A 12868-nucleotide genomic window follows, 5' to 3' on the forward strand; every position below is an offset into this window, starting at 1 on the left:
GTGTTGAGGACTAATCAACATATTTTTTTAGTGCTGACAAGATGTCATTACATATGGCAGAACATTTGGAAAGAGAAGCAATTGAGAAGTGACCATTGATGCTGAAGATGGAAGCACAAAACAACACAGATTCAAAGTGAACATTCACGGATGACTAAAAGCTGGACATTAGGAATATTATGGGATGTTACTGCCATCAGCAGTAGCAGCAGGATGCTCAGTGCAAGCACAATTATTTCCTAGCAAAGCCTCCTTAAGGCAGTCTGAGCCAACACAGAGCTCTTAGATGGATTTAAAAAGAAGTGAACAGTGGTGGGGCTGAAATAGCGACAGCTGCTTGTGCTCCATTCCTATTATAATTTTGAGTATTTTTAAGGATTTATGTTTGAATCTGTCTTCATGATTCAATGTCCTTCTCTGTGATTTCCAACATGTAATGTGTTACAGTACGAGGGAGCTCAGCTTCCCTTTCAAGCAGTGCTTTCTCTCATTGAAAATGCCGTATTTAAATTGTAAGCAAAAGGATGTTTTCAGCCTGCTTAGTTTTAGCTAATGTTGTAACTGAGTCATGCTTCACAAGGGCATGATAATTACTCAAGCAGTGGAACATTTTACATTTCTATTTTGTTGTATCATTTGGCCTTGCCTGCATTGGGGTGTTAGGTGCATTTGCGTAGGCCTTGTTGTAGGTGTTTGAAAAGTCTGTGCAATGACACACAACAATATGTTGCTGAGACGCGGGCTCGCCGAGTAGCAAGAGTAGAAAATGTGTGCATGTCCTTCGGGATTCGTCAATGTCAAATTTGAAATGTGATTTCAAATTCATGTCATGCTATTGCTTTTGCAGAAGACAAGTGTTAAGCAATGATAATGAAGCTACTTTTGAATTATAGTTAGAAGAGCTACAGACAAGATTTTAAGTAATTAGAAGAAGACTGCTCCAATCCTCTGTGCAAATGGAGCAATGGCAGCCAGCTTGAATTTGACTTGGTCACAGATTGCAATAATTTGTAGCATTTAATAAAAGTGTGGGGAAAAGCAACCCTGTCCTATAGAATGAGCCATTTTTCCCCATGTGTTTTGGTTCCAAACACACATTAAGTATTCTTGGCACACACCGCTTGCCCATTAGTGTGATGATGCGGTGTCAGGAGCTGTGGGAAACGTGAAACGTATTTCAACCCACAATTCAGCCATAGTGTTCTAAAACTTTTGGAGCACTGTAGCAAGTTACACCTTTGAACCACCTGTGTGTATCTTCAAAACTGCTGCTGGAGTATGTTTAACAGCAGTAAATGATAGGTGTTAATGTTCCTCCCAAAGCAGGTTAGTCCTTGGTTAGAGATTAGCTCATCAGTGTCTTTCTTGAACCATTGGACGACCGATGATAGAAAGTAATTGTTTTATGGTTTTACAGGAACCAAGCCAGGCTCTCCAATCTGTACACTTGAAATTGAAGATCTCCTGGAGAAGCATTTCATGAAGATTCAATCAAATCCAATCACATTTTGCTTCCCACAGCAGCAGGCCTCAAGTCCTGAAACTGAGCTTCATATTATAAACATCGCAGAGAATTCCAGCATTCGGTAAACCTTAATATAAAATGCTTTTTTTTAGCTATATTTACTGGCAAAATCTTTCTTGTGACATTTCATTTTTTATTGCAGCAATGTATCCCTGCACGTGCGTGCAAAGAAGCAGACCCGCGTGTTCATGAGGGGTCCTCAGGGCACCATGTGGACCTTCATCAATCCACAACACACTTCGTTTGCTGTAAGCATACATATTAAAGTCTCAAACTTCAAGAAGTATTTATGGCATGCACCATGTGTGAGATATTATTTATTAAGATCAAAAAGACTTCAGGTATTTAAGTTATCATGTCTACCTCTACATTGTTACTGATTTATCTTAACCTGTCCTCATTTTCTTCAGTCTAACAATGAAATAACGCTGAATCATGCCTCAGCCTCGCACAAAATACCCCCTGCGTTGACACTGACTAGTGATACTGCATCAGATGTGCAAAGGATGGCTTTGTACCATTTTAAAGTCCCTACTTTTGCCAGCTATACTGAATTGAAATTAAAAGAATCGAGGATTTCACTGGTTCTAAAGAAAAACGAGAGCCCAACAGGTAAGACAATAAAATGAAAGCATTCTTCTTGTTTTATGTTGGAAGCTTTAGCAAAAATAGAATAGACTGAGTATTGCAAAATACAATAACCTCCCCAAAAAATACATGTTACCAAACCCAGAGACTGTACTGTATCAGTAGGATAATGACAGCAATAACAAATTAAATATTAACATTCTTGCATTTGGTATATATATATATATATATATATATATATATATATATATATATATATATATATATATATATATATATATATATATATATATATATATATATATTTTACTATGCTGTAATTTGAATGGTCATTTAAGTTCTCAGTAACAGAGCTACTCTTGTTTTTCAGAAAGAATCCAAGAACATCAACAGTGATACAGTTGTTTCATGCAAAAAAAATTTGTTGACCTATTTTAATTTAATTTCTCGCTCAGTTGCACCAAGCGTTCCGGCACCAGGCAATCCTGTTGCGACAAATTCCCCCACTCAAATCCCCATGGTGATAATGCTGTACACCTCTGCAGACTATCAGACGCCCATAGACTTTAACACCAAAATCCAGACCGACAAGAGAATTTTTGCAGAGGTAAAACTCTCTTTACCTTTTTAACTGCATTTATTCACTGCTTAAATAAGTGATAGGCAATGTTTTTGTCTTTGTGGTCTTTTTTTAATTATTACAGGGATGACACCCATCACACAGTTACTGCTTTTAGTTAACTGCAGTCCGCAAACTGAATTAAATAGGATTTTTTTCTATCTAAATATAAATATTTTACAATGCAACAAAAAGGCTTACTGTTTAACATATCAGATTGTCCTTCATCCTCTAATGCACATTGAACTTATCATCTTTGTTTTGAATTCTTTTCTGTTCTCTGCAGATTTCTGGAAACACTTTAGGGAGTCTAGTCTTGACTTGGAAGGTGACCAAATGTATTTTGCGATCCAAAGGCTCGTGCCTTGCAGAGAAAAACTTGCCCTTCTTTCCAGTGGACTGCCCCTCAAATTCTTGTCCTAACAGAGCTCGATTCGCCTTCTCCATAGAGCAGCTTCAGGAGCTTTCATCCACCACATGGGACATGGAATGTGATGTCAGCTTTTGTTATACTGAGGTAAGGATTTATCAACCACTTTTAATGTTTCACATCAACACAACACTTTACAGTTTTAATGTGTTTAACTCAGTCGCTCTGAATTCAGAAAATCTGCCTGTATGACAAACCTATGGACACTTTTGGGTGAGCTGTGTTTCTGCTTCTTCCCTAGCAATGTGCATATGGAGGAAAAGCCAGCAGGAATTTGGAATTTACCCAACCATGCCCAGAAACCCCAAGTGAGTTCAGTTTAAACTCCAACATGTGGATGAATTATTTTTTTTTATTTCATTAAATTAATAAAAAATAAAGTTGCAAAAAAAGTCCCAATGTCCCCTTGAGTTTAAAATTAATTTTTGACAGATGAATGTTTTATATTTAACTCTCTAAGAATAAACTCTCCAAACTCTAAGCAGAAATACCAAAACTTTTAAATTACCTTTTATGCCTTCAGGACTTAATTGCTAGTCTGGTGCTTGGTCAGAGTGTTGTTGCTTGCTGCAATAATTTTCATTCCTATTATTGCTTTCAGTGCAAAACAAATGCTGCACAGGCTGTTGTCATAACAGTGGATATGCAGTGAGGCACGTAAGGGGTTGTGGGGCAGGCCCTCGTCCTTTAGGAAGGTCTGCAGACTGACCTTGTGGCCACAATCAAAAATAATGACCCTCGGGGGAGGGGGGTGAAGTCCTTTGTGTTTCCAAGGGGTTTGACTGCGCTGCTGTCCTAACATAGGCACTGAGCTTTGTGCTATTGTCAGATCAACACAGTTGACTCAAACAAGAAAAGATGTCTTTCTTGAAAGAAAGTACCGTCACCACACGTTATGATTAATTTCTAGGAAATTTCAGATGAATCAATTTCTAAACAAGAAGACACAAGGAAGCAGAAGCTGATTAAATGGAAGGACACATGAAGTGTCTTTGTAAAACTTGTAATTTGTTTGTTCATGCCTTAAGCTGCCTTTATGCTTCCTGTCCTTTTAGAGAAGAAAGATAAAGGTTTTTATGTCAGTATTGCAGGGGAAGCTGCCTAAACTACTCATCCATGCTTCCCTGTGTCCTGGTTGTCCTCTTCCTTGATTCTCTCTGCATTTCTTTGACTTATATGGTTTAAAGAAATGTCTATTTTTTTTGGAGACCAGGGTAAATTGAGAGATTTAACTTGAAAGTAACACACTTGTTTGGTACGTCTGTTCACTTCATTAGCCAGTGTCAGACATACAAGGGTTATTGTATACTAGCTGCACTAGCAGACTGCAGTCTGCTGCAAGCCTTCACTGGGCAGGACTATGAACTCCATTCAGCAATCTTTCCTGTTTGGTAGTTTTCATACAGAGGGCTACAGGGAGTCTGAGCGCAGGCATGCTGTCTCTCTCCTCCTCTCCACCTGCGCTGAAGCTTCTGCTTCCTCCTCTTGTTTATTCAGCTTTGCTGTCAAAGTCTCACTTATACAAACTAGCACACCAATTGATAATAGAAAAAAACGTCTCCAGGGAAAACCTACTTAGGTTGCTGTGATGTTTTTCACTCATTTAGGAATGTCCTTCGCTGTGAAATCAACAAACTGGGTTGACTGCCTGGAATGCAGTCAGCCCAAATGCCCACAAGATGTCACTGTGTCAGTGCTCTGGTTCACATTATATGTGAAATGACACACATAAACACACACACACCCACTGAGAATTTCTGCATTAATTTAGAGTTAAATGTGTCTTGGCCTTATGACGACTTTATGCAGACACGATTCAGCTTCACACAGATATTAGTCAAATGACCATACTGTGTTAAGTAGGATTACGTTTTTGCAAAGCAAGCTCCTGCTTTCTGGTTATGTTCTGATGAGGTTTTATGTTTTGTGCATTAGTGCTTAGCATGTTCAACCCAGAGGCAGAAGGCAGCAGAAGGCAGGTGAGAAACTCATGGAAAGGTGATGATTAGTTTCCTCCTACTGCTCTGGATACTTGTGGGAAAATCTCTACAGGCAGCAGTAGAGGGGAAGGAGGGAAAGCCGGTATTTACGCAGTGGTTTTCTTGATAGATAACACATAACATACTGCCTCTGCTCTTGTGGGGACTTCTAACAGCTCACATGGTTTGGGACAAGGTTGTTTATTTGCAGCCTTGAAAAGCTTCACTACATTCCCAGATATTGATTTTGGTGCAAATTCTGTAAACAATTTGACAGTTAATTCAGGCCAGTCAGATGGATACTGAACAAATCAAAGTTTAGATCTAAGCAATAAGTTTTTAACATTGTTTGTCATTGGAAATTTTAATACATTTAAGAACATCTGTTTATTTTCCCATCTTCAAATGAGAGTTAGAGTTTACTGTGATGTTTGAGAGAAGGGAAGAACTGTCAGTGATCTGCTGTGCAGCCTTTTTGAAAAGATGTCTTTCTCAAGGCTGTTAATTTCTAGCTTTGCCAGCCCACTAAAACTAGAGAAAAAAATTGCTAGGCTGTTACAATATGTACAGTCTGGTTGATTTGTGGGTAATGATATTTTTTGTCATTTTGCCTCTATAAACTACCACAGTGGATTTTAAATCAAACACTCAAGATATTTCCACCCTTGAGATGATCCATTAGGCTTTACTGCAGCCACCTTCAGTTGCTCCGTGTTTGTCGGTCTGCCTTCAGTTTGGTATTTAACCCTCCTGCCATCCTTTAAAAAACTCACACCCATCACCCTAGGGACCATTCTCAGCCACGCCATAAAAAGACCATATATCCATATTTTATTCCACTTTAAATTAGCCAACCTTGTAAAACTACTTCTCCCTGAAATATTCATGTAAAGTTTTAATTATATTTTCGTTGTTTTAACCCTTCAAATCCCAGTGTTATTACATGAGCGCCCTGTGTTATAAGCCCCAAAAACCAAAAAACGAAACTAAATATTTCCACAAAAAACCAGTTGAAGTAATATGTGATTGTCATTATAAGTAGGCCTTTAGATGGACCAAAGATTGGCACCAACATACATTTTGACCTGCCATTATTTTTTTTGCATTTTTTTTGCAATTTAAAAATTAAAACTTCAAGGCCTTGAGTCTTCATTGACATCCAAGAAAAGAAGAAAAAATAAAATCATATGATGATAATTTGGGGTTGAAAAATAGCGTTTATAATGGAAGTCAATGGGCAGAAAATGGTCCCCAGGGTGATGGGTGTGGGGATTTCTGCTGCTCAGCCATTTTAGGCTGATTTAAGGAATTCACACTGGAATATTAACATTGACAGGTAAAAACTATCCTGTGGCAAGTTTGGTTATATTCCACTGAACACAGTGGAAATGGCAGCCATTTAACACATAGCAGTGGCACAAAAAGGTCCCAAGAAGGCAGGAAGGTTAATAACTAAAGACCACGCTCTGCTGGGTTGAAGAATATTCCGTTTCTTTGCTCGGAGAAACTCTTGCTTTCACTTTGTGTTTTAGGTCATCATCCATTTGCACTGTGAAGTGCCATCTGATCAGTTTTGCGGGGCTTGAGTGAATCTGAGTACAGCACGACACAATTCAGAATTTAGAACTGCTATCAGCAGACCCAGTTTCACTGACGGCTGTAGATGCAATAGCACGGCCTCCACAGTTTTTGACAGAAGATGCGGTTCAGATCGTGAGCTCTCTCTCTCGCCTTCTCCATAAATTTCTCTTCCCATCAGTTTTGTACAAGTTAATCTTAGCTTCATCTGTCCAACGAATCCCCCCCCCCCCCCCAGAACTCTGCAGGGTCTTTTTGATGTTTTCTGGCAAAGTCTAACCTTGAGTGCAACCAGTACTTTGCACCTTATTGTAAACCGTCTGTATTGTAATTCATTCATTTTTAATTCATTGGACAATTAACTGACAAGCAGGCCAGGTGAGACCAGAGAGTGAGCAAAAATGTACAGAATGGCTTTAATACGAGGTTAGCACTTTTTGCCTCACCACAAGAATGTCCCGAGCTGGACTTCACCATCTGGCTGGGGTCTTTCTGTGTGCCTTTCGCCTTCTGGTTGCAGGGATAGGCTTGTGCAACCCTGATAAGCATAAGAGAATGGATGGATTCACACAGTCAATGCAATACTTTTGTTAAACCCCTTTGAATTAAAGCAGAAAATCTTCTCTTCAATCACATTTAAATTTAATTGATTTTTTTTTAAGTTTAAAAATCCATTGTGGTAGTGTACAGAAAGATTTTCATTTTCCAAGTATGCTGGACGTCTGATGTGCCCCGGTACATATTCATTCAGAGCTGCTTTGAGGGAAAGTATTTTATTTTTATAACTACTGGTTCAAGGTTATAGGTTATTTAATATATTTTGTTAGCCAAAAAGTCTCTTGTGCAGTGGAAGCCAGCTCATGGCATGCTCAGAAAACTTTAGAAATTGCAAAGTTGGTTATTAATCAAAGTTCGTATGGCTACATTGGAACAGGACAAATTCAATTTTCTTTAAAAAAAATTCTGACTCACCCAAAACATTGGCTGTAGTTTTGGGAGGTGATAAACAGCACTGTATGTAAGCTCTATTGATTTCCAGAAGGTGTTTTAGTAGATGCATAGATAGTCTGCCAGCTTCAGGAGTGGATGGAAAGAATTATGGCAATTATCATTAAGTCCAATGTGGAGCGACTCTGGCGTGCATTAAGGTTAAGTAGCACTTAATTTTGAAACACAGAGGCTGTTTTGGATATAGATGGCACGATTATTATTGTTAATATAGTACTTTATGTTGAGGCATGAACTATTGGCAAGTCATGGAAAAATGTCCAGTGTATTGAATGTCTGTCAGATTATGGGTTTGAAATTTGATGGTTTCATAGAGATGTAAATTATAACTGTGTACTTTACAGAACTAGCCTCTCATTTCAGGGAGTTCATAAACTTTAACTAGTTTTTTTCTATTACAGAGGATATGGAATAGTAACTTTTAAGCATCACACATAAATGTACGAACAGCAGCTCACTAGAACATATAATAGAGATGCTCTCTAAGGACACACATGGGTTAGTTGGGGTGAATTCTTTATTGAACTAAGAAGATTACATTGTAGTCATCGTGATTCACAGTGCAGATTTAGGACAAACCCAAATTAAGAACATATTTTCAGATGGAAAATCAGTTAAAGTGGTCAAAAAATCTCTGTGTGCAGAGTTAAGTTCAGTTACATAAAAAATACCAAGTACATTGGTCTTCCTGAAAAGAAAACACTTGCTATGTGGCTATGTGATTTTGGTTTTGGTTAGAGTGAATAGATAGAATCTGTGTTTGTGTTGTAATAGAGATAATCTAATCTACATATTCTACTTGTGTGCATTATATAATGAACCTATTGCATGACTGATTTTATTTGGTATAGAGGAAACAATTCTGTCTGTGTACTACCAAACCTTTACAATGTGAAGATGCAATGTTATTAAAAGGACACACCATAGCTTGTAAGAAGAACATGTATTTTATGCCACCATATAAATTGTTGTATATCACATGCTTTTGATTGATTGTCCAGTGTAATCCTGCTGGAGCACAACAAATAGGACTTTTCAGTGGTTCTTTGGAGAAATTATTATATTTTATTATTATATTATATATTATATTCAAGCTGCATTACAATATAAAAGGAGGATTTTGGGTTTCCAAAATTTTTTTAAATCGTGTTCGATTGAACGTAATTGTAGTTGTAGCAGTTGTAGTAAATCTTTTTCTTTCTTTTTTTTTTTTAAATTTAAGCTTGCATACATTGTTTTTGCATGTCTGCTTTTCAGCCCGACCATGCATTAACGGCCTGTCTGGAGTTCTGGGTATTGCCTTTGGAGGGTTCCTGATTGGGGTATTACTTGTTGGAGCGCTGTGGTTTATCAAAATCAAAACAGGTAAATTGATGAGTGAGGACAGAATGTTTGGACTCCAGAATAGATCTGAATTGACGTATGTCTGAATTTGAAATTGTCCAATTCTCCTTAATTCAGGGTACCCAACTGGACTGGAGATGAATTCAACTGTAGTCAATATTCCTGGTAAGGACTCTTATTTTTTAATAATTCTTTTTTATTTTTAGCAGGTTCTTATTGGCTTGTTTTTCCTTTCCACAGGATGTCCTTGCTCAGGAGCAAAGCGACAACCTGTTTCTACCAACCCATCCCCCTCTGAGAACAGCAGTGCCAATGCTAGCATTGGAAGCACCCAGAGCACACCTACCAGCAGCATGGCTTGAGAATGTGGTATTTTCACCCAGCAGGGCCACCATCCTCCTTCAAATTTACCTATACGGGTTTTGTGCTTCTTCTTCTTCTTCTTCTTTTTTTAAATCGGTGCCTCAAAAGCATTTGTTACATTCCTACTTCTTTAGATTCTCCTTTAAAAAGCACAACACATATCTTTGGCATAACACCTCTGAAACGGATGTGATCTGGGAGCTTGTAATTGGCGGTGGGGAGGGCTAAGCGATGGTAACCAAAGTTTAATCAATGGCTTCTGACGTTCACCTCTGCTACTTCTCTGTAAAGTCAAGCTCTAAGACAGGAAGTTAAAGAGGGCAAAAGAAAAAAAATAAATTGGCTTGCAGCAACAGGAAAAACAAACCATATCCCCACAAGAGCTAACAGGAAATTCACTGCATTCCTTCCAATGAATATGTGCTTGTGTGATGGCAGCACAATAATAGTCAGACAGGAGACAAAACCAGTCAAAAGACATACTTTAAACAGATGAAAAGCTGTTGTGCGCTCACATCAAGCTACAAAAATATGAGGGGCTGTTTGCTAGGTCAGTCTAGTCAGCAGCATTTTGCGGACTGAAAAGATCAACGTGTTTGGATCTCAGACAAGTCAACAAAATGCTTATTTCAGTGGCTATTTTTCTTAAATAAAGTTTAAGGTTAATGATTAACAGCTACCTCTTATTATTTAGTCTAGACCTAAGTTTAAACTTAGATATCTGTAGTGAATTTCATTTTCTTTCTTTCTTTCTTTTTTTTATAAATTCTGTGTCACTTTAGGTGAATCTTAAAATGACTGTTTCGGTCATATGTAGCCTATGAAACAAAGTTATGGTGCCATTTTCCTGCTATTAATAGATGAATCAAAGCTGCTGTACTAATGTGTTTTGGAAGATATATTTACTAATTGCTCAAGAAGTACAATCAAAGTTATCATTTATGGCTCACAGGTTGCAATTAATACTGAATCATTAAGACGTCAGTACCTTTAGTTGTCCAAAGTGTCACATGTAGAGACGTATGGCTGTATTCAGAACTGAATAGTATGGCTGTAATTAGGCGTTAGTTCTAAAACACTACAATATCCGTTCTAATGAGAGTCATCAATCACCACGTCTATCACCACGGCCTGACAATTTGCTGTACTTTTTTCACAACAACATTTTTAAATTACATTTTGGTGTTTTCAGGGTGGTGTAATCATCACCCAGTAGAATTAAGCGCACTGTTTATAGTGTTAACAGTATATTGTACTTACATTTGAATACTTGACATGAAGACCAGCTGACCTTCTTATATTCAGTGTCATTTGATTCAAAATGTAGGCAGTAATTTTCTGCACTATTTTTTGATTGGAGATGAGTGCACAGGGTGTGAAAGGGCTTTTGTCATTAAACTGATGCTGTGGATCACGAATGCATCAGAGATTTTGCATTAAAGAAAAAAAACAGCTATTGTTACCCATGCCATGACCTTGCTTTAGGTGGGAAGTACAGGCTCAATGAAAAGGTGATCATTTTTTAAAATAATAAATATAAGTGCTAATGTAATACATTAAATGTTTTGTTTTTTTAATGTGAAAAAAAAAAGAATCCAGTCTAAGGCAAATGTTTGCTTTAAATGAGATGGCTGTGCTCGAATGTGCCTACGTGTATGTAAATTTGCCCCTGAAAACAGCTCCCCCCACTTATCCTTTGACCTTTAACTTTTTAACTTTAACGGCCTACTTAAATCAGCTCTGAACACAGCCCATTGTGACTCTGCAGTTGCAATTGCAACTGTACTGTACGACCATATTCTGAATGTATGTTTATGTATCAAAATTTGAATTCAGCTCCATGCATACTATTATAAAAATTCAAATCTTTATTTTTTTTTTCATTTGTCACATGACCTGTGTGAAGATATGGAAGCTGTCATTTGCAAGAAATTAGTTTGTGGTTATCAATATTAACTTCTGCTTTCCACATTTAATAGGCTGCATCAGCCACTGCCTGGCTAATGTTAGACTTATGCTGCATATTTGCATGATGAGGATGTTAAGGGGGGGGGGGTGTCTACAACTGTAAAGTGACGGTTGATCCGTGAACCCACTTTTTTATTTTAATGTACAAATGTAAATGAGTTTAGTATTTTATTGCCACTCTTTTACCTCTAAAATATTGCCATCGCACATCAACTCTGGGGTAGGTAAGCAAATAAATACCGGTAATTTAGCATTTACAGTACATTGCATCAACACAAGTAGTAAAACTGTGATATGTCAAACTTTATGATGACAAACACTCTCTCACACACACATATATATGATGTATATATAAAAAGTACACCCTTACTGTTTACTCAGGAATTAAGAGCGGAAGTAGCAGCCAGATTGCCGCTAGTCAAATGCACTTGATTAACTGACCATCAGTAAGTGTGACCACCTCTGTAAAAGCAGTAGTTCTGGCGATTTGGTCAGCAATCAGCTTTGTTTTAAAATGCCACTGTTTTCCAGTAAATTCACAGCAAAGTGAGAGATCGCACAAAAACTAAACATCTGTAACTCTTCAGGCCTCACTTAGCATGTTACAATTCATGAAGATACAACTAGAAAAAGACTGAACTAAAATAGCATGTCACGAGAAAGCCTCTTTACTAAAAAGAACTGGGCGGGAGGTATAACGTTTGCTTTTCTTACATCTGAGCAAACCACAAGACTTTGGAAAAACTAAACTGATTATATCAGCAGAAATACCTCCTAACAACTGTCAAGCATGGTGGTGGAGGGGTTATGATTTGGGCTTGTTTTTTAATCACAGGACCTGTGCACCTTGCAGTCATTAGATCAAGCATGATCTCCTCTTTTTACCAAAGCATTTTATTTAGTTTAGAAGTTGGGTTATGTTATGCAGCAGTACAAGCTCATTAGCAAATCTACAGCAGTGCAGCTGAAAAGAGAAGATTACTACATGTTATAGTGCTAAGGGTTGTTCTTCAAGCTTTGAAACATGAAGTGTGCCTAGTTTTTCAGAGGATACACAGTATATATATATATATATATATATATATACATATATATATATATATATATATATATATATATATATATATATATATATATATATATATATATATATATATATATATATATCTGTGTGTGTGTGTGTGTAGACCTAGGAATTATTTAAATTCAAATGAGAAATGCTTATCCTCCTTCTCCTTCTGGTTTGCTATGAGAATTTGTTCACCTTTAATTATGATCTTAAAAATGTTCCAAACCACCAACATTGTAAAATGTCTTTTCTTTGTATGTGAGCAATGTAGCAGAACCACATTTTCTCTCTTACTCAGTGTGTCTGCATGTACATTTTCCAGTGCATGCCTGATTTTCTTTGTATATTTTTTGTAGACAAAGAGGGCCAGTACAAGCTGTCACTTGAGTATTTGTGC

The 12868-nt window shown here is 37.4% G+C and overlaps 1 protein-coding gene across 2 annotated transcripts in view; it reads left to right on the forward strand.

Annotated features, from left to right (window-relative positions):
• The window catches only part of eng (endoglin), a 52028-nt gene extending 39528 nt beyond the window's left edge, over positions 1–12500 (forward strand). For both annotated transcript variants that reach the window (XM_080872903.1, XM_080872902.1), the window contains exons 6-14: positions 1418–1586; positions 1668–1773; positions 1936–2137; positions 2569–2720; positions 3019–3249; positions 3404–3470; positions 8985–9092; positions 9189–9236; positions 9312–12500. In XM_080872903.1, coding sequence (XP_080729029.1) covers positions 1418–1586; positions 1668–1773; positions 1936–2137; positions 2569–2720; positions 3019–3249; positions 3404–3470; positions 8985–9092; positions 9189–9236; positions 9312–9433 — 1205 coding nt within the window. In that variant the 3' untranslated portion in view covers positions 9434–12500. The remainder of the gene's footprint in view (positions 1–1417; positions 1587–1667; positions 1774–1935; positions 2138–2568; positions 2721–3018; positions 3250–3403; positions 3471–8984; positions 9093–9188; positions 9237–9311) is intronic.
• Positions 12501–12868: the final 368 nt, after the last annotated feature.

The sequence above is a fragment of the Rhamphochromis sp. 'chilingali' genome, assembly GCF_963969265.1.
Source record: "Rhamphochromis sp. 'chilingali' genome assembly, chromosome: 2".
NCBI lineage: Eukaryota > Metazoa > Chordata > Actinopteri > Cichliformes > Cichlidae > Rhamphochromis > Rhamphochromis sp. 'chilingali'.